Below are 26,380 nucleotides of genomic sequence, written 5' to 3'. Positions count from 1 at the left end.
GTGTCTGTGTTTAGGGTGGAGCTGGGTTTATCAGGTTTTTTCCGCCCCCCAACAACTGCTCTGATTTCAGCTTCGGGCTGGCTCTGAGAATGACACTCTTGCAAGTTGCTTATTATTCAGTGTTTTTAGCCAGGTGAGGCGGGAGGAGGTGTGGTTGGGGTCCATTCTCTGTCGTTCTGGTTAAGCCTCAGTCTTAGGTAGATGCACTGTCCTGAGTCTCAGGGGAGTGGTCTTAGTGATCTTACCCTTCCCCCCACCCTCAGGGACAAAGTTCTGAAGCTGGCCAGTATTTGGACCCCTCCTCCGGCTGCACAGAGATTTCACTGGTATCCTTAGGGCAACAGTATTGCTTCATTCTCTCTAAATGAAAAGTCCCTTTGGAGGAAGGACAGGAAAGCTTTCAGGTGGAATTTCTTGCCTTTCCATAGTGGGGGCTGCCTTGTCTCCCCTCCCCAGTGTTGCCCCTCCAAGAGACTTTATCAGAATTGTAAATTTTTTTCTATGAGGGCCCCGTGGGATTCCTGAGAGAAGGAGTGTGTGGACTTCCCGCTGTATTTGCAGCCTCAGGGACTGCGCTATCTTGCCAGTGCCCACTCAGCCTCCAGCCATTTGCCAGCCCTGGAGGTGTACTCCTTTTACTAGTCCTGCATGGTGACTGCTGCACGTCTCCAGGTAATCCAGCTCACGGTGTGTCTCTCTGAACAGGTGCCCATCTTTCTCTAGATCCTGGACGGGTTGATTGGTGAGTTCAAGAAAAGCTGTCCAGCTTTTTTTCAAGGTAAGTTTGGGAGGTTTATTCAGCTCTCTGCATCTCTGAGCATAAAGCAAGAGTCTCTTTCCTTTTATTATTAAAATTATTTGCAATTGTGGTAAAATATGCATATATAAAGTAGACATACACCTGTGTGTTAGTTGCTTGGTCTTATCCAACTCTTTGCGGCCCCATGGACCGGGGCCCCCCAGGTTCCTCCTCTGTCCATGGAATTCTCCAGGCAAGAATACTGGAGTGGGTGGCCAGTTCCTTCTTCAGAGGATCTTCCTGACCCAGGGATTGAACCTGGGTCTCCTGCATTGCAGGCAGACTCTTTACCATCTGAACCACCAGGGAAGCCCAACTACACAGTTCAATGGTTTTTGTTTTTTTTTTTTTAGAATTTTTATTTTTTTATTTTTTAACTTTACAATATTGTATTGGTTTTGCCATATATCAACATGAATCCGCCACAGGCATACACGTGTTACATTCATCTTGTTGTGCAACCATCATCATCACCCATATCTATTACTTTTTCTGTTATTTATTTTCCATTATGGTTTATTAAGTCAAGTTGCTCGCTCAGTCGTGTCCGACTCTTTTCGACCCCGTGGACTGTAGCCCACCAGGCTTCTCCGTCTATGGGATTCTCCAAGCAAGAATACTGGAGTGGGGTGCCAGTTCCTTCTCCAGCTTCCATTAAATATAGGAGCTCACATACAAACACGCATAGACATACACATTCACAACATAGGTTAGAAAACAAGAAAAGATGGGGGGGAAAGAGTAAAGAGAAACAACAGAGAACATGTTAAAACAAAGATTAGAACATTTATTCACACCACATACAAAAATAAACTCAAAATGGAATAAAGATCTAAATGCAAGATCTTAAACCATAAAACTCCTAGAAAGAGAATGTTGGCAGGACACTCTTTGGCATAACTCATAGCAATGCCTTTTCCTTTTTTTAGATCTGTGTCCTATGGGCATAAGAAATAGAACCAAAAATAAACAAATGGGACCTAATTAAACTTAAAAGATTTTGCACAGCAAAGGAAACCAGCAACAAAATAAAAAGGCAACCTATGGACTGGGAGAAAATATTTGCAAATAATATGACCAACAAGAGGTTACTATCAAAAATAAATAAACAGCTCACACAAATCAATGTCAGACAAACAAACAACAACCCAATAAAATATTGGGTTCAAGGCCTGAATAGACATTCTTCCAGAGAAGAAATACTTATGGCCAACAGGCACACAGAAACAAGCTTAGCATTGCTTATTACTAGGGAAGTGCAGATTAAAACAACTATGAGGTGTCACTTCACATCCGTCAGAAAGGCTATCATAAAGAAGTATACAAATCACAAATGCTGGAGAGGATGTGGAGAAAAGGGAACACCTGTGTGCTGTTGGTGGGAATGTACATTGGTGTAGCCACTGTGGAAAACAGTATGAAGGTTCCTCAAAAACTAAAATTAGCATACCATATGATCCAGCAATCCCACTCTTGGACATAGAGCTGGAAAAAATGAAAACACTAATTTGAAAAGATACATGCACTCCAATGTTCATCAGATCAGATTAGTCGCTCAGTCATGTCCGACTCTTTGCGACCCCATGAATCGCAGCACGCCAGGCCTCCCTGTCCATCACCAACTCCCAGAGTTCACTGAGACTCACGTCCATCAAGTCAGTGATGCCATTCAGCCATCTCATCCTCTGTCGTCCCCTTCTCCTCCTGCCCCCAATCCCTCCCAGCATCAGAGTCTTTTCCAATGAGTCAACTCTTCGCATGAGGTGGCCAAAGTACTGGAGTTTCAGCTTTAGCATCATTCCTTCCAAAGAAATCCCAGGGCTGATCTCCTTCAGAATGGACTGGTTGGATCTCCTTGCAGTCCAAGGGACTCTCAAGAGTCTTCTCCAACACCATAGTTCAAAAGCATCAATTCTTCGGTGCTCAGCCTTCTTCACAGTCCAACTCTCACATCCATACATGACCACAGGAAAAACCATAGCCTTGACTAGATGGACCTTTGTTGGCAAAGTAATGTCTCTGCTTTTGAATATGCTATCTAGGTTGGTCATAACTTTCCTTCCAAGGAGTAAGTGTCTTTTAATTTCATGGCTGCAGTCACCATCTGTAGTGATTTTGGAGCCCAGAAAAATAAAGTCTAACACTGTTTCCCATCTATTTCCCACGAAGTGGTGGGACCAGATGCCATGATCTTTGTTTTCTGAATGTTGAGCTTTAAGCCAACTTTTTCACTCTCCACTTTCACTTTCATCAAGAGGCTTTTTAGTTCCTCTTCACTTTCTGCCATAAGGGTGGTGTCATCTGCATATCTGAGGTTATTGATATTTCTCCCGGCAATCTTGATTCCAGCTTGTGTTTCTTCCAGTCCAGCATTTCTCATGATGCACTCTGCATATAAGTTAAATAAACAGGGTGACAATATACAGCCTTGACGAACTCCTTTTCCTATTTGGAACCAGTCTCTTGTTCCATGTCCAGTTCTAACTGTTGCTTCCTGACCTGCATACAAATTTCTCAAGAGGCAGATCAGGTGGTCTGGTATTCCCATCTCTTTCAGAATTTTCCACAGTTTATTGTGATCCACACAGTCAAAGGCTTTGGCATAGTAAATAAAGCAGAAATAGATGTTTTTCTGGAACTCTCTTGCTTTTTCGATGATCCAGTGGATGTTGGCAATTTGATCTCTGGTTCCTCTGCCTTTTCTAAAACCAGCTTGAACATCAGGAAGTTCACGGTTCACGTATTGCTGAAGCCTGGCTTGGAGAATTTTGAGCATTACTTTACCAGCGTGTGAGATGAGTGCAATTGTGCGGTAGTTTGAGCATTCTTTGGCATTGCCTTTCTTTGGGATTGGAATGAAAACTGACCTTTTCCAGTCCTGTGGCCACTGCTGAGTTTTCCAAATTTGCTGGCATATTGAGTGCAGCACTTTCACAGCATCATCTTTCAGGATTTGGAATAGCTCAACTGGAATTCCATCACCTCCACTAGCTTTGTTCGTAGTGATGCTTTCTAAGGCCCACTTGACTTCACATTCCAGGATGTCTGGCTCTAGGTCAGTGATCACACCATTGTGATTATCTGGGTCATAGATGTTCATAGCAGTATTATGTTCATAGCAGTATTATTTATAACTTCTAAGATGTGGAAGCAACCCATGTATCCATCAACAGATGAATGGATAAAGAGATGTGATATATATATGAATATTAGCCATAAAAAAGAATGAAATTCTGCCATTTGCAGAATGGATCTAGAGAATACTATGTTCAGTGAAGTAAGTCAGACAGAGAAAGACAAGTACTGTATGATATCACTTATGTGGAATCTTTAAAAAGTCAAACTAGTAAGTATAACACAAAAAAGACTCACTTGGGGAATTCCCTGGTGGTCCAGTTGATTAGGATTCAGCACGTTCACTGCTGTGGGCCAGGGTTTGATCTCTGGTCACGGACTAAGGTCCCATAAGCTGTGTGGTTGGGCCAAAACAAACAACAAAAGGCAGATATAGAGAACTAGTGGTAACCAGTGAGGAGAGGAAAGTGGTGGGGGTGGGGGGGAGCAGGCAAAATAGGGGTAGAGGATTAAGAGTTAGAAACTAATAGGTATAAAATAAATAAGCTACAAGGATATATTGTGCAGCACAGGGAATATAGCCAATATTTTATAACTATAAATGGAGCATAATCTATAAAAATTTGAATCACTATGTTGTACACTTGAAATTAATATAAAACATATAAGTAAATCAACTATACTTCAATTAAAAAAACACCTAAGTGCCTTGAAAGGTTGAAAGCAAGAAGATGGAAAAAAGTCATCTTCTGTGTCTGTGCTCAGTTGCTCAGGCGTGTCCAACTCTTTGCAATCCCATGGACTGTAGCCTGCTAGGCTCCTCTGTCCATGGAATTTTCCAGACAAGAATAGTGGAGTGGGTTTCCATTTCCTCTTCCAGGGTATCTTCCTGCCCCAGGGATTGAACCCGAGTTTCCTGCGGCTCCTGCATTGGCATGCAGATTCTTTACCACTGAGCTACCTGAGAAGCCCCAAAGTCTAGATAACTGTGAACAAAAGAAATGGTATAGTTTGGTTAATATCAGACAATCAAGAACTCTAAGGTGAACATTTATTTTATCGATAGAGAGTAGGTCACTATATAATGACAGAAGATACAATTCACAAGGAATGCACTGTTTCCCTGGTGGGTCAGAGGTAAAGAATCCCCCTGCAGGTTCAGTTCCTGAGTCAGCAAGATCCCCTGGAGAAGGGAACGGCAACTGACTCCAGTTTTCTCACCTGGAAAATGCCATGGACAAACGAGCCTGGCGGGCTACAGTCCATGGGGTTGCAAAGAGTCAAACACGACTAAGCGATTAAAACAGCAACAGCAACAATAAGTATATAGAATCAGGATATATTAAACAAACATTAGTGGAATTACAGGCATAAACTGAGACGCCTATGGCTATATTGATAGCCCTCAACACATCTTTTCCAATTACTGATAGGTTAAAGATCTTAACTGTGTTAAGGATCTTAACACAGTTTGGAGACACAAAGTGCTCTGCATTCCACCCTTAGAGACTGCCTTTCGTCAGTATCAGAGTGTAGATCGCTAAGTAGGTGTTATTTAGAAGGCTGTATCTTTGGAAGAGGCATCTACTTACTCTACCTGAGCTTAGGGCATGCTGTATGTGTGCTCAGTTGCTTCAGTTGTGTCCGACTCTTTGTGATTCTATGGACTGTAGCCCTCCAGGCTCCTCTGACCGTGGGGATTCTCCAGGCAAGAATACTGGAGTGGGTTGCCATGCCCTTCTCTAGGGGATCTTCCTGACCCAGGGATCAAACCCACATCTCTTACATCTCCTGCATTGGCAGGTGGGTTCTTTACCACTAGCACTACCTGGGAAGCCCATCCACAGAGCTAACTGTCCTCCTCAAGGTCTCCTGCCCAGAGACGGAGGCTCAAGGCACATTACTGGTTGAGCCACATTACACCAGAAGAAGATGTGAGCAAGGAGCTCTCAGCCATGGAAACAGGGCTGGGTTTGCTCCCAGTAGGGGAGTTAGAACGTGGTGGGACATAGTGGAGACAAGGTGGAGCCTTTACCTGTGGTTCCAAAGGTTGTAACCTGGAAATTCACATGTTCCCCCAGCTCCTGGTCATCTGTAGACCTTTCAGTTGCAACATGTTCCTCAGTCTACTGCCAAGAGTAACCTCGGCCACGCGGGGAAGCTGGGCAAAGAGGTAGGTTCAATGACGAGGCTCTGGGGACACTCCTGACCAAGCAGGCTCAGGAACCAAGGAGGATGCTGGGCTTGAAAGTGCCCTAAGGAAAGTTGGAAAATAGGAGAAATCTCCCCATCATCCTTCTCGGTGGCTTAGATTCTTAGGGTTCTAGAAATTTAAGCCAACTACTTTAATGTCTTAAAATGTTTTTCAGTCTTACCACTATGCATCTATGAGAATGATTAAAATAAAAGCATTTACATTAATACATATACATTACTGTATATATGATAGATACCCAACAAAGACCTACTGTATAGCATAGGGAAGGATACTCAATATTGTGTCCTAAACCACATATCTATATCTATATATCTGAATCACTGACTGTACACCTGAAACTGACATGGCATTGTAAATCAACTATACTTCAATTAAAAAGCAAAAAAATATTTACAATACTAAGTTCTAGCAATCATGTGGAGCAGGTGGAACTCTCATCGAATCCTTGTGGAAATGCAAAATAGTACGGCCATTTCGAAAAACATTTTGGTAGTTTCTTATAAATGTGTATGCATGTGTCTCAGTCGTGTCCGACTCTTTGTGAACCCATGGATGACAGCCCCCCAGGCTCTTCTGCCCATGGGATTTGTCAGGCAAAAATACTGGACTGGGTTGCCATTTCCTACTGCAGGGAATCTTCCAGACCCAGGGATCGAATCTAGCAGGTTTGATCAACTTCAGTACTGACAGGCGGATTCTTTACCAATGAGCCACCAGGGAAGTAAAAAGATACCTTACATTCATGCAAAATCCTATATGCAAATGTTTGTAGGGAGTTTATTCATAATTGTCCCAAACTGGAAAAATCCAAATATCCTTTAGTGAATGGATGAACAACCTGTGAGACATCCATATAGTGGATTTAGGACTCATCAATAAAATGGTACAAACAACACACAGAAACATGAATGAATCTCAAATGCGTTATGCAAACATGTTGTAAACTTTATTTGGCCATGCCATGAGGCTTGTGGGATTTTAATTTGCCGATGAGGGATTAGACCCTGTCTCTCAGCAGAGAGAACATGGTGTACCAACCACTGGACTGCCAGGGAATTCTCTGTTGTAAATATTAATACTTTACAAAAACCCTGCTACATAACAAATGAATCAGTTGGGGCCAAAATACCATAATAACTTGATATACAGCATCATTCATTTAAAAAATATGTGAAAAGCACTTGAAGAGTTGGAAAATTTAAAACACTTCTCCTTGAACTTCTCTTTCCATTGCTCTTACCCCACAGACTTTTAATCTGATGAAATACAATCTTACGCTCAAAAGCCTTTTATTCATGACTTTTTCATATTGCTATGCAGCAAGAACATGAGTTTAAATTAAAATTTAGCCTTTTCATTTACAGTGATCATAAGACTATAGGAATAAAATGTTTTCCTTCGGATTCATTTTCACTCCATTTGTTATTTAAATAACATAATAATAGTAATGACTATATAAGTAAATATATTGAAATTATTGATAAATAAAATTTTATTGATACATTCCATAGGTAATGCAACTCAATGATATGTAAGTTCATGGGAACAAATGGAGTTCGGTTATAGGTATGTCACTCGGTTCTTTGAACTTCTAGCAAGTTGCCCCCCAGTCACATAATTCTGTATAATAAAAATGTATTTTAATGATCTAGTTAAATGTTTAAGAAAGTTTTATTAAGCCCTATTTCAATTTTTACTTAGACATACAATTGGAAAACCTACCCTTGAAAATAATTTGTTTCCAGTAATTAGAATACTGATCACAAATCACAAGTGATTTTCTTAATTTCTGGAAAGTTTACCAAAAAGGTTTTAAGAGTATTTGCCAAATGATCAAAGATGTTTGATTACATCCATTACTCTTTTACTTAGACACCTTACATAATCTTATATGTTCTGTAAATGTTGGAAAGCTTAACCTGATTGAACTTTGATAGCATATTTTCATAAAATGCATTAATCTTATTGAAGTCCTTTAGTACATTTAAAAAAATCTTTGATGCTACAGATTTTCAGTTCAGTTCACTCACTCAGTCATGTCTGACTCTTTGCGACCCCATGAACCACAGCACGCCAGGCCTCCCTGTCCATCACCAACTCCTGGAGTCCACCCAAACCCCTGTCCATTGAGTCGGTGATGCCATCCAACCATCTCATCCTCTGTCATCCCCTTCTCCTCCTGCCCTCAGTCTTTCCCAGCATCAGGGTCTTTTCCAATGAGTCAGCTCTTCTCATCAGGTGGCCAAAGTATTGGAGTTTCAGCTTCAGCATCAGTCCTTCCAATGAATATTTAGGACTGATTTCCTTTAGGATGGACTGGTTGGATCTCCTTGCAGTCCAAGGGACTCTCAAGAGTCTTCTCCAACACCATGGTTCAAAAGCATCAATTCCTTGGTGCTCAATTTTCTTTATAGTCCAACTCTCACATCCATACGTGACCACTGGAAAAACCATAGCCTTGACTGGGTGGACCTTTGTTGACAAAGTAACGTCTCTGCTTTTGAATATGTTGACTAAGTTGGTCATAACTTTCCTTCCAAGGAGTAAGCATCTGTTAATTTCATGGCTGTAATCACCATCTGCAGTGATTTTGGAGCTCAGAAAAATAAAGTCAGCCACTGTTTCCACTGTTTCCCCATCTATTTGCCATGAAGTGATGGGACCGGATGCCATGATCTTAGTTTTCTGAATGTTGAGATTTAAGCAAACTTTTTCACTCTCCTCTTTAACTTTCATCAAGAGGCTCTTTAGTTCCTCTTCACTTTCTGCCATACGGGTGTTGTCATCTGCATATCTGAGGTTATTGATATTTCTCCCAGCAATCTTGATTCCAGCTTGTGCTTCTTCCAACCCAGCGTTTCTCATGATGTACTCTGGATATAAGTTAAACAAATAGGGTGACAATATACAGCCTTGACATACTCCTCTTTATTTGGAACCAGTCTGTTGTTCCATGTCCAGTTCTAACTGTTGCTTCCTGACCTGCATACAGATTTCTCAAGAGGCAGGTTATGCACTATATTTGTGGAAAAATGTTAACCAAATTGTCTAATTGGCAAAGTCAGTCCTCAGTCAACCAAATCAAATGACTTTCTTCCATAAAAAGATTGAATTAATTGTTCAATTTAAATGTTTTAATACACATTCCTGTAGCAACTATCATTCTTCTGAATTCTAATTCTATTGCCCAAACAAGTCCCCTTCCAATCTAAATGAATTGATTCTGTTTTAAAGTTTCCAGATTTAACAAGTACAAACACGTGATGACCAATTCAATTTGGGGGGTTCTTTTGGCTGTGCTATACAGCTGAGGGCCGAAGAATTGATGCTTTTGAATTGTGGTGTTGGAGAAGACTCTTGAGAGTCCCTTGGACTGCAAGGAGATCCAACCAGTCCATCCTAAAGGAAATCAGTCCTAAATATTCATTGGAAGGACTGATGCTGAAGCTGAAACTCCAATACTTTGGCCACCTGATGAGAAGAGCTGACTCATTGGAAAAGACCCTGATGCTGGGAAAAACTGAGGGCAGGAGGAGAAGGGGATGACAGAGGATGAGATGGTTGGATGGCATCATCGACTCAATGGACATGAGTTTGAGTAAACTTGAGGAGTTGGTGATGGGCAGGGAAGCCTGGCGTGCTGCAGTCCATGGAGTTGCAAAAAGTCAGATATAACTGAGAGACTGAACTGATTGACACAGCATGTAGGATCTTAGATCCCCAACCAGGGATGGAAACCATGCCCTCTGCAGTGGAAGTGCAGAGTCTTAGCCCTTTGACCTCCAGGGAAGTCCCAACCAACTCAGTTTGAATGAATAATTTTTGGTGTAACTACAGTCCTTACATTGCATGGGATATGCTTATACTAAAAATGATAACTGGACATCCTATATTATATTTGGTAATCTTATTTATCCGTATCCTTCCCTTTACCCCTTTTCAGGCGTTCTGCTTCCTACTAACTGACTATAGGCTAATCCGATCAACTAACTTTCAAGAGTTAATAGATGTTACTTCCCTGGTGGCTCAGTGGTAAAGAATCCACTTGCCAACTCAGGAGACTTGGGTTCGATCCCTGGGTTGGGAAGATTCTCTGGAGAAGGAGATGGCAACTCACTCCAGTATTCTTGCCTGGAAAATTTCAAGGACAAAGGAGCCTGGCAGGCTACAGTCCATGGAGTCATGAAAGAGTCAGACCGGACTTAGCAACTCAGCAACAACAACACACTTTGGCATAAAAACTTTCTTTCTTCCCTACCCTCTTCCTTTCTGTCTTCCTCCCTTTCTTCTTGCCTCCTTCTCTTGCTATTTTTGAAATTTACTCCGAGAGGCAATACAGTAAGACATTATCAGTTCTTCACATTATTAAAAAAAAAAAATAGATAAAGGCCAGGAAAATACATAGAAAATGGAGACTTAAGTGGGGGAAGATGTCCATTTATCTGGTTGTCTGGACATATCATAAGCTCCTAGGCTTGGATAACATCAGAAGGAATAAGAGGGATCCCTTTGTTAACCTCAGGCTTCCTTTGTGGCTCAGCTGGTAAAGAATCCGCCTGCAGTGTAGGATACCTGGGTTTGACCTCTGGGTTGAGAAGATCCCCTGGAGAAGGGAAAGACTACCACTCTAGTATTCTGGCCTGGAGAATTCCATGGACTGTATAGTCCATGGGGTCGCAAAGAGTCAGACATGACTGAGCAACTTTCACTTCACTTTGTTAACCTCAGATCAACTGGCATCTTTTTGGCTCTTGGGGCACTAAAACCCAGCAGGATATGGCCAGGCCTCCCTGCAAATCTCATATCATCATCAGTTTCTTGTTCAGTGGAGCAAAGAAAAGATTCTCAGTAGTGTCTGGGGTTGCCCCAGGACTGATTGTGGGCAAATCAACTTGGTGTTCCAGACAGATCCCTGTGATCACTCATGTGTGGCCTCTAGCCTGGGAGCAAGACAATGGGCAAGTGTCTGGGTAGGTAACGTACAATCCACAGCAGAGCGTGGGGCCCCTGGGAGGGTGTTGGGACTGAGAGACCTGCCCTGCTTGCCACATGACTGACCTCACGTGATGCGCCTTGGTTTTCTGCTCTGTGAACTCAGGGAATTGGTGGGTCAGCTCCAAGGTTCATCTGCAGATGCTTGCATCTCTCTGGCTTGTGCCTAATCCCTGCCCTCTTCTCTTCCCCTTCCACAGGCATCTTCCTCTCCACAGCTCCACCTTCTCCTGGAGAAATGTTGCCCTCCTGCTGCTTCTCTCCCTCTCTTTGGAGCAGACATCTGCCTCGCCAAGCTACAGAGTCAAAAGTGGGTTCAGAAAAGCTGCAGCTGCTCTTCTTTAGAAGGAGATCTTGGGGACTGAGGATTAGACACGAGGACTTATGTCAGAGGAGGCCACTGTGATGGTGGCTTCAGAGAACTAGCCCCACTCACCTGTCCTGAGCCCTTTATATCCTCCCCTCACCTTCCTCCCCCCAAATTATTCCCCGACTTTTCCTGATACATGTCTTTTCCAAGTTTAATTTTTGAAAATTTGTCAGTTGCTAGGCAGGACTCTGAGGGCAGAAGACCGATGAGGAGCCTGGTGCAGTAGTTGAGGGGGGAGATGGGAGAAGGTTGGGCTTCCCTAGCAGCGAGAGTGGTGAAGAATCCACCTCCCAAAGCAGGAGGTGCAAGAGACACAGGTTCAATCCCTGGGTTGGGAAGATGCCCTGGAATAGGAAATGGCAGTCCACTCCAATTTTTTTGCCTGGAAGATTCCATGGACAGAGGAACCTGGCAGGCTCTAGTCCATGGGGTCGCAAAGCGCTAGACATGACTTGGTGACTGAGCACACAAAGCACGCCTGGGAGGAGGTCAGCTGCTGCCCTGAGGAAGTGGAGCAAAGAGGAAGAAGAGATGGGATTTAGAGAGCTGAACTGACCCAAGTCTATGACTGGTAAAATGCTGGGGTGGTGGCGAGCGAGGGAATTGAATCTCAGGATTCTAATAACAGATCAGGGGACTGTTGATGCCAAACATCAAGATGGAAACAGAGAGAAGGTGCTGTTTGGACGTGGGGAGATGCTAGCTCCATTGTCTTCTTCTTATTCTTTTAACTGAAGTATAGTTGATTTACAAAATTGTGCTGATCTCTGCTGTGCGGCAAGATGACTCATATATATACACACATATATACATTTTTAAATATTCTTTTCCATTATGGTTTATCCCAGCGTACTGAATGTAGATCCCTGCGCTATATATCAGGATTTTGCTGTTTATCCACTCTAACCCCGCACTCCCCGTCCATCTCCCTCGCTCCTCTCTCTTCCTTAGCAACCACGGGTCTGTCCTCTATGCCTGAGTCTGTTTCTGTTTTGTAGATAAGTTCATTTGTGCTGTATTTTAGATTCCATGTGTAAGTGATTAGTTCCATTTTAAACATGTTGGAGCAGAGGTGTTTATTAAATGCCCAAATGGTGTTTTCCATTGGCTATAAAGTGTCTTAGCTTGGAAGAGAGGCTAGGTCTGAAGGGAGCTATAGGAACCACAGTTGGGATTGTGGGAATGGATGTGATCTCCTGGGAAGTATGAGCCAAGGAATGACAGGAGAGGCCTGATACCATCTTCTTTTCTCAGCTTTAGGCCATCCTTGGAGAGTGCATTAAGGATAGCATGAAGGGGGGGCATCCCTGGTGGTCCAGTGGTTAAGACTTTGCACTTCTGATGCAGGGGGCACAGGTTTGATCCCTGTTAGGGGAGCTGAGATCCCACATGCTTTGAGGCTTGGCCAAGAAAATAATAAATAAATAAATAAATAAATAAATGTTTTTAAAAAGGGTAGTATGAAGGGCAAGAAATATATTTGGAAAGCACTAGAAATCTCAGTGGCCAGTCCTCACCAAAGAAGCGGGTCTGGAAGCCATGGACTGGAAGTCCCAGACCTGCCCCCAATTCACTATATTATTCTACGTGACCTCGCTCTTTCTTATTTTAACCTATTAGATTAAGAAGTTGATACCAATGATAAATATGTTTTTTTCTGATTCGAAACTTCTGTAATTTCAAGATTCAGTAGTATCCAAAAGAGTCACGTCTCTCCGGTCAGATTCCACCAGAGAGATGCTCAGTTTTGAGACGTGGAGCCACAATAAATATTGTATCAGTTATCTTGCTGTGTGACAAATTACCTGTAGGTTGGAAGTCTGGCATGGAGTGTTGAGGTTCTCTGCTCAGGTTCTCACCAGACTGAAATCAAGGTGTCCATCAAGGCCGCCATTCTTATATGGGCTCAAGGGTCTCCTCCTATCTCATTGGTTGTTAGCAGAATCATTCCTGGCAGCTGTAGCACTGAGGTTTCCTTACTGGTTGTCAACTTTTAGCAGCCACCCTCATTCCTAGGCAATTAGCTTCTTCCATCTTCAAAGCCACAAATAGCAGGCCAGATTCTTTTTTGAATATCTCTGACCTCTTCTCTACCAATCTGGAAAAAACCTTCTTTTAAAAAGACTTAACAGATTGGGCTGAACTCCAGTTACTCCTTGCCTCTCTGGGAGGCTCTCTACAATCAGCAGGGGGTTCTGACCTTGGCTCCTTTCAAATCACTGCTTCTGTCCTGGGTCCCAGAGCAGGTGAGATTTTGTGTGTGTCCTTCACCAGTGGAATCTTTTTTCACAGCCCTCTGCCTCTCCTGAAAGTAAGCCCCTCTGGCCTTTGAAGTCAAGCATTCTGGGTCTTGTCTTCCTGATATAGGACTCCTGTGTTGGGGAGCCCAGTGTGGGATTCAGACCCCCTCACTTCCTGGTGATAATCTCTTCAAATTGTAATTATCCTTCTGTTTGTGGGTTTCCCACCTGGGGTATAGGTCTTGAGTAGACATCTCTGCCCCTCCTACCCATCTTATTGTGGTTCCTTCTTTGTATCTTTCATTGTAGAAGATCTTTTCTGCTAGTCTTCTGGTCTTTCTCCTGCAGAGTTGCTCCATGAAGATTTGTAATTTTGGTGTGCCTATGGGAGGAGATGAGCTCAGAGTCTTCCTACTCTGCTATCTTAATCTTTCTGAAGAGCCTATAGAGATTGTAATTCTCATTTCATAGATGGAAATTTATAACTCAGACAAAGGAAGACATTTCCCCCAAGATTATTTAGCTGTTGTGTAGAGTCAAGCACCTAAGCCAGAGTTGTCTTATTTATAGTGATTCTTCCACTCCACCATTTCTTCCCCCTTAGAGACAACTGCAGAGTCGTAGAGTGGAACTCAGATTGGTCTTGAATTCACAAGGAGTCAGGAACCAAAATCAGGGCTCCTGACTCCTATGTCCATGATATTTCCACCACTCCTCACTAATTAACTTCCCTTATCAACTAAGATACAGGAGGCAGAGGAATTAGGCATTAAAATAATTAGTTTTGGGAGGAGAAAGGAGATCCTGAATTTAAGACTAGGGTCTTGATCCCTATAAAACCCCCTGCCCTGGAATCTGAATGGGTAAAGAAAATGTGGTGTATATATATATTACTATTACTCGGCCATAAAAAGAATAAAATAATGCCATTTGTGGCAACATGGATAGACCTAAAGATGATCATGCTCTGTGAAGTAAGTCAGAGAAAGACAGATATGATTTCACTTATATGTGGAATCTAATTAAAAATAATGTAATGAACTTAGTCATGAAACAGAAACGGACTCACAGATTTTGAAAGCAAACTTATGGTTACTAAGATGCTTCCCCTTTGGTTCTACCTGGGCACAAATTCCTGATTCAGATCTACCTAAATGTGTGAAGAATGGTGAGAGGTAGACCCTGAATACAACAGAGTGACAGTTAAGAATTGAAGGTAGAGTATAGGACTGAAGGAATCTCACTATCCACTTTTTTCCATGGGCTGATAAGAGCTGAAACTCTCAAAAGATGTGAATTTGGACATTTTTTTCTTACAGTGAAGCCAGGAAAGTGCCCCCAGGAAAGGATCACCTGTAGTTCTAAAGCCCCAGACTTATGCAAAACAGATTTCAATTGCGATGAACACCTCAAGTGCTGCCCTTTTGCCTGTGGGAAGAAGTGCATGGACCCGTATGAAGGTAGGGCCATCCAGGCTGAGAGCAAGGGTGTCTGTGAGGTGTCCTGCTTCCTGCTCTGTCAAGACCTGCTGGAATGACCCCCTTGAACGTTGGGATAGGGAGGCCAGGGTTCAAGCTTTTCGCCTTCTCTAATGAGCCTCCCAACCCTCAAGTACAAACAATGAGTCTAGGCATGGTGGACATCAATGGATACTCTTGATGTTATTCTTCTTTGGTCCAACATCCAATCGCTCCCAGTAACTAAAGCTTGCTGCTTGTTCACTGTGCGTCAAGAAACTATTGTTGGCACTGTGGCAAGTAGCAACCTCAGTTCAGAGGCTGGACTTGCTCTCCGATTCTTTGCCCTTCGAGGAGGTTTTCTAGTAATTCAAAGTATCTAATAGTAGGGAACTGTGCATTTTGTATAGATTCACTCTTCATTCATTCATTCCTTCAACAAATAAGTAGTGTCAATGCCCTTGGTTAAAGACCACTAGGAACAGATCTGCAGTTGAACAAGTTGAGCTTATCACTTGCTGCAGCGAGGGAGAAAGTTCACCGCAGACAATTTGAAGTGTCTCGAGAAGAAACTGTTAGGAAGTATCTACTACAGGATGAAGGCTTTGATTGGGGAATTTGGGGGAAGATCTAAGGAAGTGGGAATTCACCCTAGATTGGGTGCTGTCAGAAAGTGGGGGGAGTTGTATAACTATCCTGGTAAGTCTCTTCAATAGAGTGGGAAGGCTAGGAGGAGGGTAAAGCTGTAATTGGTAGAGAAGCATACATCACTCATAGGTGTTTGGTATTTTGTAGGTTTCACAGTGATCTTTTTTTTTGGTCCCACTCTATCACCTCAGAGTAACTTTGTTTGATGTGGATGTCCTATGGGATTAAGTCCAACAGGAGAACAATATGGCTTAGCTGTGAGCATCAGATCAATTTCCAGACAGAGAGGGACTGCTCTTTTTCTGTCTCAGTACCTCATTCTTTCTATGTGCCAGGTGCTTTGATAGGCAGTTTGGATACAGTTCTTGAACAAGTCTTTCCCTCTCAAAACTCAAAGCAGTGAAGAAGTAAGATCAGCTCTGAATCTTTCTTATATGCTCTTTGTGACCACCTTTGCAAGGTAGGAAGAATGCTCAGGGATGTTAAAGAGTGACCATATAGAGCTAGGACCGGAACTTTTATTGATCATGGCTCTTTCTACAACTTGGATAATAACACCTGGAGCTATACAAAAGCTGAGGGCCTAACCCCTATCTTTTTTGCTACTCTTATGTTCTTCCCTCTCTGTCTCCTGTCTCAGAACCCTGCTTGTTACCCTTAGACCAAGGACACTGCAAGAATACAGTCCAGCAGTGGTATTTTAACACCAAAGAGCGTGTATGCAAACCCTTTTTATATGGAGGCTGCCTTGGGAATGCCAACAACTTCTCCAAGAAGGAGGACTGCATGCAGGCTTGCTTATCAGCTGGTAAGACTCATACCCTTGGCAATCTGTGAGCCTAGTCTGATGAGAAATAGTATACCGTCCCAGTTGCAGATTCAGGCTTTGAGGTGAAATTGCCTTGGTTTAAATCTCTGCTGTGTCATTCACTGGCTGGGTAGTCTTAGTTTTGTGTCTTTCATGGGCTTTAGTTCTCCTGTCTATAAAATGGGAATAATAATAGTCTTTACCTAAAATCTTTACCTAAAAATACCTTTACCTAATACCTTTACCTAAAGACTTTACCTAAAGTCTTTACCTAAAGGAGTTGTGCCAAAAAATGAGGTAGTGCATATCAATTGTTGGTAAACTTTGGCCAGTGGGACCTGAGAGTCATGTCTACACTTTGGAAACAGGTTATTTTCTCATGACATTGACCTGCTGAATATTACCTAAGGATTCACCCAAGAATGAAGCATAGACAGGTCAGCTCTGGAATCCCATGGAATAGGGATGGAGCAGGGAGAAGGTGAAGAGTAGAGCTAGGGAAGGGTTTCCCTGGTGGCTCAGAGGAATGGCAACCCACTCCAGTATTCTTGCCTGGAGAATTCCATGGACAGAGGAGCCCAGGGGGCTACAGTTCATGGGGTCAGAAAGAGGTGGGCATGACTTTCACTTTCAGAGTGGGCTAAAGGTAAAGTCTGGATTAATTCCTGTGCAATGACCAGTAAGGATACAGCATGACAGCGTGATACAGAGCTTAGGAGTCAAAATACTGGCTAGAAATCTGTCTTTCTCACTGCAAATTTCTTCGCTTCTTTGAGTTTCAGTTCCTCCCCTTGTAATACTGGAATAATAGTATTGGAATACTGGAATAGTACCTCACTGAATTGTTGACAGGGTTATGTATTATCAAGGACACAAAGATTTGACAAGGTTACGGGGTCACTAAGGAGGAGGAGGAGGAGAGCAAGAAGGAGAATGACAGGGACAAGGAGAAAAAAACATTTCTTGCTGTCAGGGAATTTACAATCAGATGAGGGCAAACAGAGACATGCACATGCATCCTTGATATCTGTCTTTCTCAATCAACATCCTTTGTTAAGAAGTCATTTTAGACTTACCTGGAAAATAGATCCAGAATCAGATCAGTTCTTACCACAACCACAGCTGCCACCCTAACCTGAGGTGCCATCTTCTCATCTAGATTAATCGCAATGACCTCCTAACAGATCTCCTTGTTTCTCTCCTTCCCTTCTTACAAGTCTGTTATGAACACAATAGCCACAATGATTCTTTCAAAATTCGAGTCAGATCACATCACTCCTCCTGCAAAGTAAAGCACGTCCCCTAAAATAGCTTACATGGACTTGTGTGGATGTCACATAATTAATCCTACCTTGTAGAGAAGGAAACTGGAGTCATTCATTAACTGGCAGGACGGGGACTTTACCTTGGCCCTTCAAACACCAAGTTTAACTCTCTTTCTATTTTATCTCCTGATATAGCGGAGCATTTCATCACTCCACAGCCTACTAGAGGTGCCCGTGGACAGGGTAGAATGAACCACATCCCAGAAAGAGATACTAGTTTTAAAGAAAAGGAGAAGCTGTTTGAAGGGTGATGGGAGAGGATGGGGTTTGAAGGAACTCACATCTGCTCTCATTTCAGTCAAGGATGGACAGTGCCCACTCTTCCCTTTTAAGAACCGTATGGAGTGTTCAGCTTCATGTAAGAGTGACTACGATTGTCCCTTAAATGAAAAATGTTGCGAATCCATGTGTGGCTTTGATTGTGCCATGGCCTGGACAGGTAAGGACTGGGGATATACTTCCCAAAGTCTACTGGGCAAACCCTGAGAATGCCAAGCTGTCCCAGAGTGGTGGATGCCCCTTTGTTTAACTCAGAAGTCTCTCGGGAAATTTCCCTCACTTAATGGCCAACCAGGGCTCTCATGTTGCCTTCTTGACCTTGGGAGACTGTTGTGCTATTCTTCCAAGCCAATCTTGCATGGTAACCCTCTTCATATTTCTCAATTAAAATGTATTTATTTCAAGTCTCATTCTTCAGTGTCCTGCAAGGTGACTGTATCCACTTATTCATATAGAAAATTCATAACCATTCATAGGTGTAATTCAGATGAATCCTATGTCTGCACAGAACTTCATGTAAAGTATGCAGGGGAAAAGATGGGTAGCAAAGTGCTGTTGGAGTAGAAGCGAACTCTTCCTCTATAGATGCTATTCATTCCCTCATGCAGTGCTAAGATACTGTGGTCTTGTCCCAGGGATTGTCAGTGTTTTGAGGAACAACATGGTATGGCGGAAGGAGTCAAAGGCTTTTCAACTGACTTCAACTTTCATGCTTGTTTTCTGTGTGACCTTAGGCAACTCAATTCCCCCTTTATGGTCCTTAGTATCTACGGTTTATAAAACAAGGAAGTTCTTCGTGTTCTCTAACACTCCTACTTCTGGTACTCTGGGATTAGATAACCCAAATCTATTAATTTTGTAGAGTCAATAAGGAATCCTATCAGATTTTATAAATCAGAGATGGCAAAACTTTGTTTTCTGCCCATTAAAAAATATTTATTTTTAAATGAAGGATAATTGCTCTACAGTATTGTATTCATATCTGCCAAATGTTAACATGAATCAGCCATAGGTATGCATATGTTCCCTACCTCTTGGCAAGACTTTCTGATTCTCCTCAAATAATTATTAAAATTACTTATCACATAGAAGTTGATACTCCACCTATTCCACCTTATTGTTACTCTAGGGGGGAGGGTAAGAAGCTTAATTAGAGGAAAACCTTATTTAAGGTTCCCAAGATTCCCCTAATTTGTCTCAAAGTATGGTCAAGTATTTCAAGGTCAAGTGTCTTGCTTTACCTCATAAAGTCAAAGCAGGTTTTTGCCCAAACAAGCCGCCAATATGTTCCACGATTGATAGACCCAAGTGCCTGCAGGATAATGATTGCCCATTGACAACGAAGTGCTGTTCACGCTGTGGACTAAAGTGCCTGGAATCCCTGAAATGAATAGTAAGTTTAAAATGTTATCATCAAAATAATTAATGATGATCAGTATAATAAAAGGGCTTCCCTTGTGGCTCATGTGGTAAAGAATCCACCTGCAATGTGGGAGACCTGGGTTCTATCCTTGGGTTGGGAAGATCCCCTAGAGAAGGGAAAGGCTACCCACTTCAATATTCTGGCCTGGAGAATTCCATGGACTGTATAGTCCATGGGATTGCAAAGAGCTGGACACGATTGAGTGACTTTCACTTTCGGTATAATAAAGAGCTATCAATTTTGTCTTGCATCCGACTAGTTTGCTAAATGGCCTTATTAAGTATAACAATATTTATTGGGGTTACTTTGATTTTATATACAATCATATAATCTGAAAATGATGATAAATTTGACTCTTTTTTCCCCCAACTTTATGACTTACTTTTTAAAAATTTCAGGGCTTTTTATATTATATAGAACCTCTGAAATAATGTTGAGAATAAATTCAATAAGCTCTAGCCCTGTCCAGTTCTTTATTTTAAAGTCAGTGTCTCTGGCTGTATAAAATGACATTTGTTTTTGGGTTTGGGACATATAGGTTTTATTGCCCTTGGGTCATTTTCTCTTTAATCCATTTATAGCTGCTGCAGAAAATTACTACTAAATTTTGTCATATATTTTTTCAGCATCTAGTGATGCAATTATTTTTTTCTTCTAATTTGTTGGTATAAAAACGTATACAATTTTTTTCAATACCTTTAGACCATGAAATTTCTGCACCTGGTCTTATGCCTCTGGATATGTTCCAGTGTCTCCTACCTTATAGTCTATGGGAACTTAAATAGAATTTGTATCCTACTGTTGTGTGAAAATTGTATAAATCTTAATTACATCAAGTTGGTTCATAATGTTTTTCAGATCTACTATCTTCATCTACCGGAGAAGGCAGTGGCACCCCACTCCAGTACTCTTGCCTGGAAAATCCCATGGATGCAGGAGCCTGGTAGGCTGCAGTCCATGGGGTCGCTAAGAGTCGGACATGACTGAGCGACTTAACTTTCACTTTTCACTTTTATGTACTGGAGAAGGAAATGGCAACCCACTCCAGTGTTCTTGCCTGGAGAATCCCAGGGACGGGGGAGCCTGGTGGGCTGCCGTCTATGGGGTTGCACAGGGTCGGACACGACTGAAGCAAGTTAGCAGCAGCAGCAGCAGCATCTTCATCTACTTTTCTGTACATTCATTTTATTAATTTCCAAGAGTTTGATATTGAAACCACAACTAAAAATCTTAATTTATCTACTTAAACAATGGTAAAATATAGTGGAATTACATGTAACTTTGTTCTGTATTTTCCAAGTCTCCTGTAAATGTGTTACCATATTTTCATAATTTAGAAAATAAAAAAGAAAGACAAAAAAAACTTACACAAATTTTCATATGTTGAACCATCCTCATATTCCTAGAATGACTTTAATCATGTTGAAGGTATAATTGAATTAATACATTGTTGGTTCTTTTAGCAGATAGTTTATTTAGAATTCCCATATCTATAGTTAAAAGAAAAAACTAGGCCTATGATTTTTGAGTGCTTTGCTATTTGAGTCATATTACCTCAGAAAACTAGCTTGGAAGACTATTTGGGAAACTTGCCTATTTTCGGCTCCTTCTATAATAGTGTGTGTGTGTATATATATGTATATATATATATATATATTTTTTTTTTTTTTAGGTTAGATAGGATTTTTTTCAATTGAGGTATACAATTGATTCACAATTTTAGTTTCAGTGATTCAGTTATATACACATACACATGTAAATATCATAATGGTATATTTTTACTTATTTTTTGATACTTCATCTTAGGGTTTGTATAGGCTTTCTACCTCATCTGTAAATTTTGGCCTATTTTGCTAAAATTGATAAATTTTCTCCCTATTTATAAATGTATGACTTTATAGTAATATAAATTATTCTGTATACAGTCCCTTTCTTTTCTTCAACTTTAGTTAATATTTTCATTCATGTTTCCACCCCCCCCCCCCACCTATCCATCAACCATTCAGTCCATTTATTCACCCATCCATCCACTCACTTTGCCCTCCGTTGACACACGTTTCGACTAATTTATCTTTGCACCCATTCTTTCACCCATATATCCATCCAACTTACCCTTCTCATCTTCCTTCTGCCTGTTCAGCTGCCCAATTTATATCCAATCTTTCATCCATCTACCTAGTTATCTACCTACTTATCTTTCACACTAACACACTTCTCTCATATCCATCAATGTACTTCTCCATCATTTCTACATCCGTCTTTCTTCCTTACACCCACCAATAACTCATATGCTTTCCATTCAAACAGCTTTCATCAATAGACCCATTCATTGCATCACTAACCTATCCATACTTTTATCCAAAGCAGTTTACTTCTTGGCCCAGCCATTCATCCACCCATCCATATCCATGCATTCATGCACTTAAATATTCATGCTACCCTCACTCTTTCTTCTTCCTACTAATCCAACCACCTTCCCACTTATCACACCTTGGTCCATCTATCCATCCACATGTCCACTTACCAATCCTGCACCTCCATAGCTCATTCAACAGAATGTACTGAATATTTATTCTGGGCCTATTCATGTTCTAAATATGAGGTTCTACAACAAGGACATACTGAATAGCACAGAGAACTCTACTCAATACACTCTAATGACCTAAATGGGAAAAAAATGTGAAAAAGAATAGATACATGCATATGTACTAGGAATCACTTTGCTATACACCTGAAATTGATACAACATTGTTAATCAACTATACTCTGATATAAAATAAAATTTAAAAAAATGTAAATCTCAGACTTCCCTGGAGGCACAGTGCATAAGACTGCCTACCAATGCAGGGGACATGGTTTAATCCCTGGTCTGGGAAGATTCCGCATGTTGTGGAGCAGGTAAGCCTGTGACCACAACTACTGAGCCCTCGGAGCTGCAACTACTGAAGCCCATGTGTCCAGACCCTGCACTCCCCAACAAGAGAAACCACCACAGTGAGAAGCCTGCATGCCACAGTGAAGAGTAGCCCCCACTCACCACAACCAGAGAAAAGCCCATGAGCAGCAATGAAGACCCAGTGCAACCAGAAATAAGATAAATAAATAAGATTGAAAAATGTCAACACCAGGATCTAGACACAGACCTGCTCAGGGGAGCTCAGAGTTTCTTTGGGAAACCAACATGGCACTCAGTGGTTAAGTCAGAGGCAAAGGGAACAATGCAGAAAGCCAGGGACTGGAAGTCAGCATGTGATATGTCCTGGTCTAGTGAAGAAGCCGAAGTTTCCAGGTAGAGGCCATCTACCTTGGTGTCCTTTGGAGTCCCTCATTCTGAGCCCAAGATTGGCCCTAGGACAGAAGTGTGGCTAAGGCAGAGGTAGGGCACACTGACCGTTGGGGAGATGCCAGAGGGAAGGAGGGACAAAAATCCAGGTGGATCCTTACTCAGCCTTCTCCGAGAAATTAGATGAAGGAATGGTCCCCAAGCAACATTAATCCAAGGCCCCCAAAATGTAAATTTCATTTCACCTGCTTCTAAAGTGGCTGAAAATTTAACAAGACAGAATGGGATAGAGCAACCAGAAATTCTGAGATTTCATTTAAGAAAATTTACAGAAAAATTCAGTCTTATTTGGGAACCCTGGGAACCACTTGGACACTTACAGACTCTGTTGGCCTTTAGTTTCTCTGTGTGTTTGCTCAGCCGCTCAGTCATGTCCGACTCTTTGCAACCCTGTGGACTGTAGTCCACCAAGCTTGTCTGTCCATGGGATTCTCCAGGCAAGAATACTGGAGTGGGTTGCCATTCACTTTTGCAGGGGATCTTCCTGAACCTGCATCTCTTGCACCTCCCGCGTTGGCAGGCAGATTCTTTACCGTTGCACTATTTGGGAAGCCCTGGTCTTTAGCCTGTGTTGCCTAAAATATCATTTTCTTCCTCTTTGAACTCACCATTCCTCTCTACCTTCAACTCTCTACTAAAATAGTATATCCACACCAATGCAGAAGATTCTCTCATGACCTCTGGCAAGGGCTTAGGAACCCAACTCCCTCCTAACTTTATTTCTGACACTCACTTGCTAGGTGAAGTTGGGTCAGCATCTTCACTTCTCTGGACCATATGATCTCTAGCTGTAATTTGAGGAAATGGGACTTGATGGGCCCCCAGAGTTTTTCCACTTAAGTATTTCAGCTTTCTATTCCCCGCGGGCTGAGTTTGGGAGAATGCAAGTAGTAGAATAAGAAGGACGCCACTGCTTAAGACATCTTGGCAGTTCATTAAAAATTCTGTTCCCTAGTTTCTTTGTGGGATCTGGTGAGATCATGTAGTTGGTGGGAAAGTATTCTGTAGTGCCTGATGTTAAGCTTTTGATTGTCGGGACATCCATTTTGACGACATCCCTCTTGAGTAAGCATATTGCCAGTTATTTGACACAGCGAAACAACTTGGCAAGGAACCAGGCTGCCCCCATCTGTGAAGTTTCCCTCTTAGAAAGCCCAAGTACTGAAACTGTGTTCAAGCCCCTGTGTCCTTGTCTTTTGAAGTAAAATATTGACTCAAGAGTTAATAGTTGGGAAATGTGAAGATGCAGAAACAAAGAATAGCTGTTGACTGGGGAGCTGGTAACATTATCGACTATAATTCTGTCACATAGCAGAACTCCCGAATTCCCAGTTCCCTGAAAGATACAGATGAAGGCCTGGCACAAGTTCCTAAGTTGTTTTTACAGGAAGAAGACTCCCTTCAGATGAAAACTGCTCACTGCAAGAATATAGACCCTGCTGCTACTGCTAAGTCACTTCAGTCGTGTCCGACTCTGTGTGACCCCACAGATGTCAGCCCACCAGGCTCCCCTGCCCCTGGGATTCTCCAGACAAGAACACTGGAGTGGGTTACCATTTCCTTCTCCAATGCAGGAAATTGAAAAGTGAAAGTGAAGTCGCTCAGTTGTGTCCGACTGTTAGCCACCCCCTGGACTGCAGCCTGCCAGGATCCTCCGTCCATGGGATTTTCCAGGCAAGAGTACTGGAGTGGGGTGCCACTGCCTCTCTGAATATAGACCCTAAACTGGTTGAAATCAGGACATTGAAGATGCTTGAAACTTCACCTGGATGCCAGTCAATCTGAGAATTGTCCACAAGCTGATGAGGCCCTGCTCCTTGAACACTAGAGAGCTCCTGTCTAGCTCGCCCAGGGTGGGTTACACAATCTTGAGGGCATTAGCCCCCTGTGGACTCCTTCCCCTGGCAAAGCACTAAAAGCTACTTTTTCCTATTTTACCCAAAACTCTTGTCTCTGCCTTTTTATTTGGCACTGGTGAACAGAGGCTGAGTTTTGGCAACATAACCTAGATGACTAACCACTGGGTGACCCGGTTTCTCCCTTCCATGCCCTCATTCCTGCTTTCATGCTTTAAACTCATCAATAAAGAGTGAAGTCTTAGGATTTTCCTTTGGTCCAGTGGTTAAGAATCCACCTTCCAATGTAGGGGATGTGGGTTCAATCCCTGGCTGGGGAGCTAAGATTCCACATGCCATGGGGCAACTAAGCCCAATGCCACAACTAGAGAGCCCACTCGCTCTAGAATCCATGCTCCACAAGAGATTCCCAGCTACTGAGCCCGTGCAACGCAGAAAAGACCCAGTGTAGCAAAAAAAAAAAAAAAAAAAGGGTGGAGGGGAGAGGGGCAGAAATTGTTTCAAAAAAAAAAGAGTGAAACCTTAGACACTCCATCTTGAACCCTAATAAAGGCAGAGCTCCAGGTCTACACTTTCTTCATCTTTCTCTGCTTGTGATCTTAACTATGTGGTCCTCGGGCCTGTCATGTACCCTCCAGGACTTGTGAGTAATAAAAACCTTGTTCTGCAAAGTTCCACTAAAAAAATACAATTCAACTGAGTAAATTTGAAGGTCAAACTGGCTTTCTTAGGTGACTGATGAATTGAGTAGCATCCATCGAACTGCTAGAAGGTGCTCCAATGGGTTGTACAAAACGGAGGGTTTTTATAGGAAGAGCTATGAGACAAGGGAGCTATAAGCAAAAGAAAAGAAAGGATTACTTTTAGACTGGGCTATGCTTTTGGAGGGAAGAGAATCACGGGTCCTTATCACACAGATTGCCTGTTCTTGGGGAGTGGGACACATGGAGATGGCCCACACGACAGATTGCCTCATTGGTGCTGACCCAGGAATTCCAGACTGAGTAATGCTACATTTCTGGTGAAGGTCAAAACTGCAGTTAGGTTAGGTATTAAATCTAGGCTTGGTATCATAGACTTGAGCATAAATGATGCCATTTGTGGCCTGTGGTTTTTCCCTTTAACAGTTCCTTGAGGATTTTGCAGAGATGTGTCCTGCAACCACCCGAAGAACCACAAAGGTTAGTCCAGACCCAACCTCGGCCCTGGTGATGATGGAAGGAATGTCTGTGGGGCTCTACAAGAGTAAATACAGGCTGTCTGAGTGCCTCAGGCAGTCTTGGCCAAGAACATCACCATCAGTAGGCTCAGACCCACATGATAGATTCCATAGGGACTTTGTCATGATCCTAGATTTTGTGACCATAGAGTCAGTCATGGATAATAAGGTTGGTTTTTGTCTGGCTTCTCCAGCAGATAAGACAGTTGGAAAATAAAGCTATGCCCAAATGTGCAACATCTATTTAGGGAAGAAAACAGTGACCCTACTGATGACATTTGTCTCTTCCTCTACCAGGACTGATTGACGGGCTGGGGTTCTGGGTTCC

General features: G+C 42.3%; 1 protein-coding gene across 6 annotated transcripts; it reads left to right on the top strand.

Moving 5' to 3' along the window:
* Nucleotides 1-62: 62 nt before the first annotated feature.
* On the top strand, nucleotides 63-25,053 carry WFDC8 (WAP four-disulfide core domain 8). Of its 6 annotated transcripts, XM_025001278.2 has the most exons (9): nucleotides 63-133; nucleotides 706-778; nucleotides 5,956-6,047; nucleotides 11,285-11,394; nucleotides 15,014-15,154; nucleotides 16,440-16,607; nucleotides 18,231-18,371; nucleotides 19,462-19,604; nucleotides 20,493-21,005. In XM_025001278.2, exons 3-8 carry the CDS (start codon nucleotides 5,989-5,991, stop codon nucleotides 19,599-19,601), a joined length of 759 nt encoding a protein of 252 aa, XP_024857046.1. In that variant the 5' UTR covers nucleotides 63-133; nucleotides 706-778; nucleotides 5,956-5,988; the 3' UTR covers nucleotides 19,602-19,604; nucleotides 20,493-21,005. The 6 variants fall into 6 exon arrangements, with proteins under 6 accessions (XP_024857046.1, XP_024857047.1, XP_024857043.1 ...); XM_025001275.2 differs by lacking the exons at nucleotides 63-133; nucleotides 706-778; nucleotides 20,493-21,005 and adding exons at nucleotides 568-672; nucleotides 24,365-25,053; XM_025001276.2 differs by lacking the exons at nucleotides 63-133; nucleotides 706-778 and adding an exon at nucleotides 568-672 and having other exon boundaries at nucleotides 16,461-16,607; nucleotides 20,493-21,007.
* The last annotated feature ends 1,327 nt before the right edge of the window (nucleotides 25,054-26,380 follow it).

This window comes from Bos taurus, chromosome 13, assembly GCF_002263795.3.
Source record: "Bos taurus isolate L1 Dominette 01449 registration number 42190680 breed Hereford chromosome 13, ARS-UCD2.0, whole genome shotgun sequence".
In the NCBI taxonomy this organism is placed as follows: Eukaryota; Metazoa; Chordata; class Mammalia; order Artiodactyla; family Bovidae; genus Bos; species Bos taurus.
The sequence above is the reverse complement of the archived record's forward strand: the minus strand, read 5'-3'. Positions and strand labels throughout refer to the sequence as shown.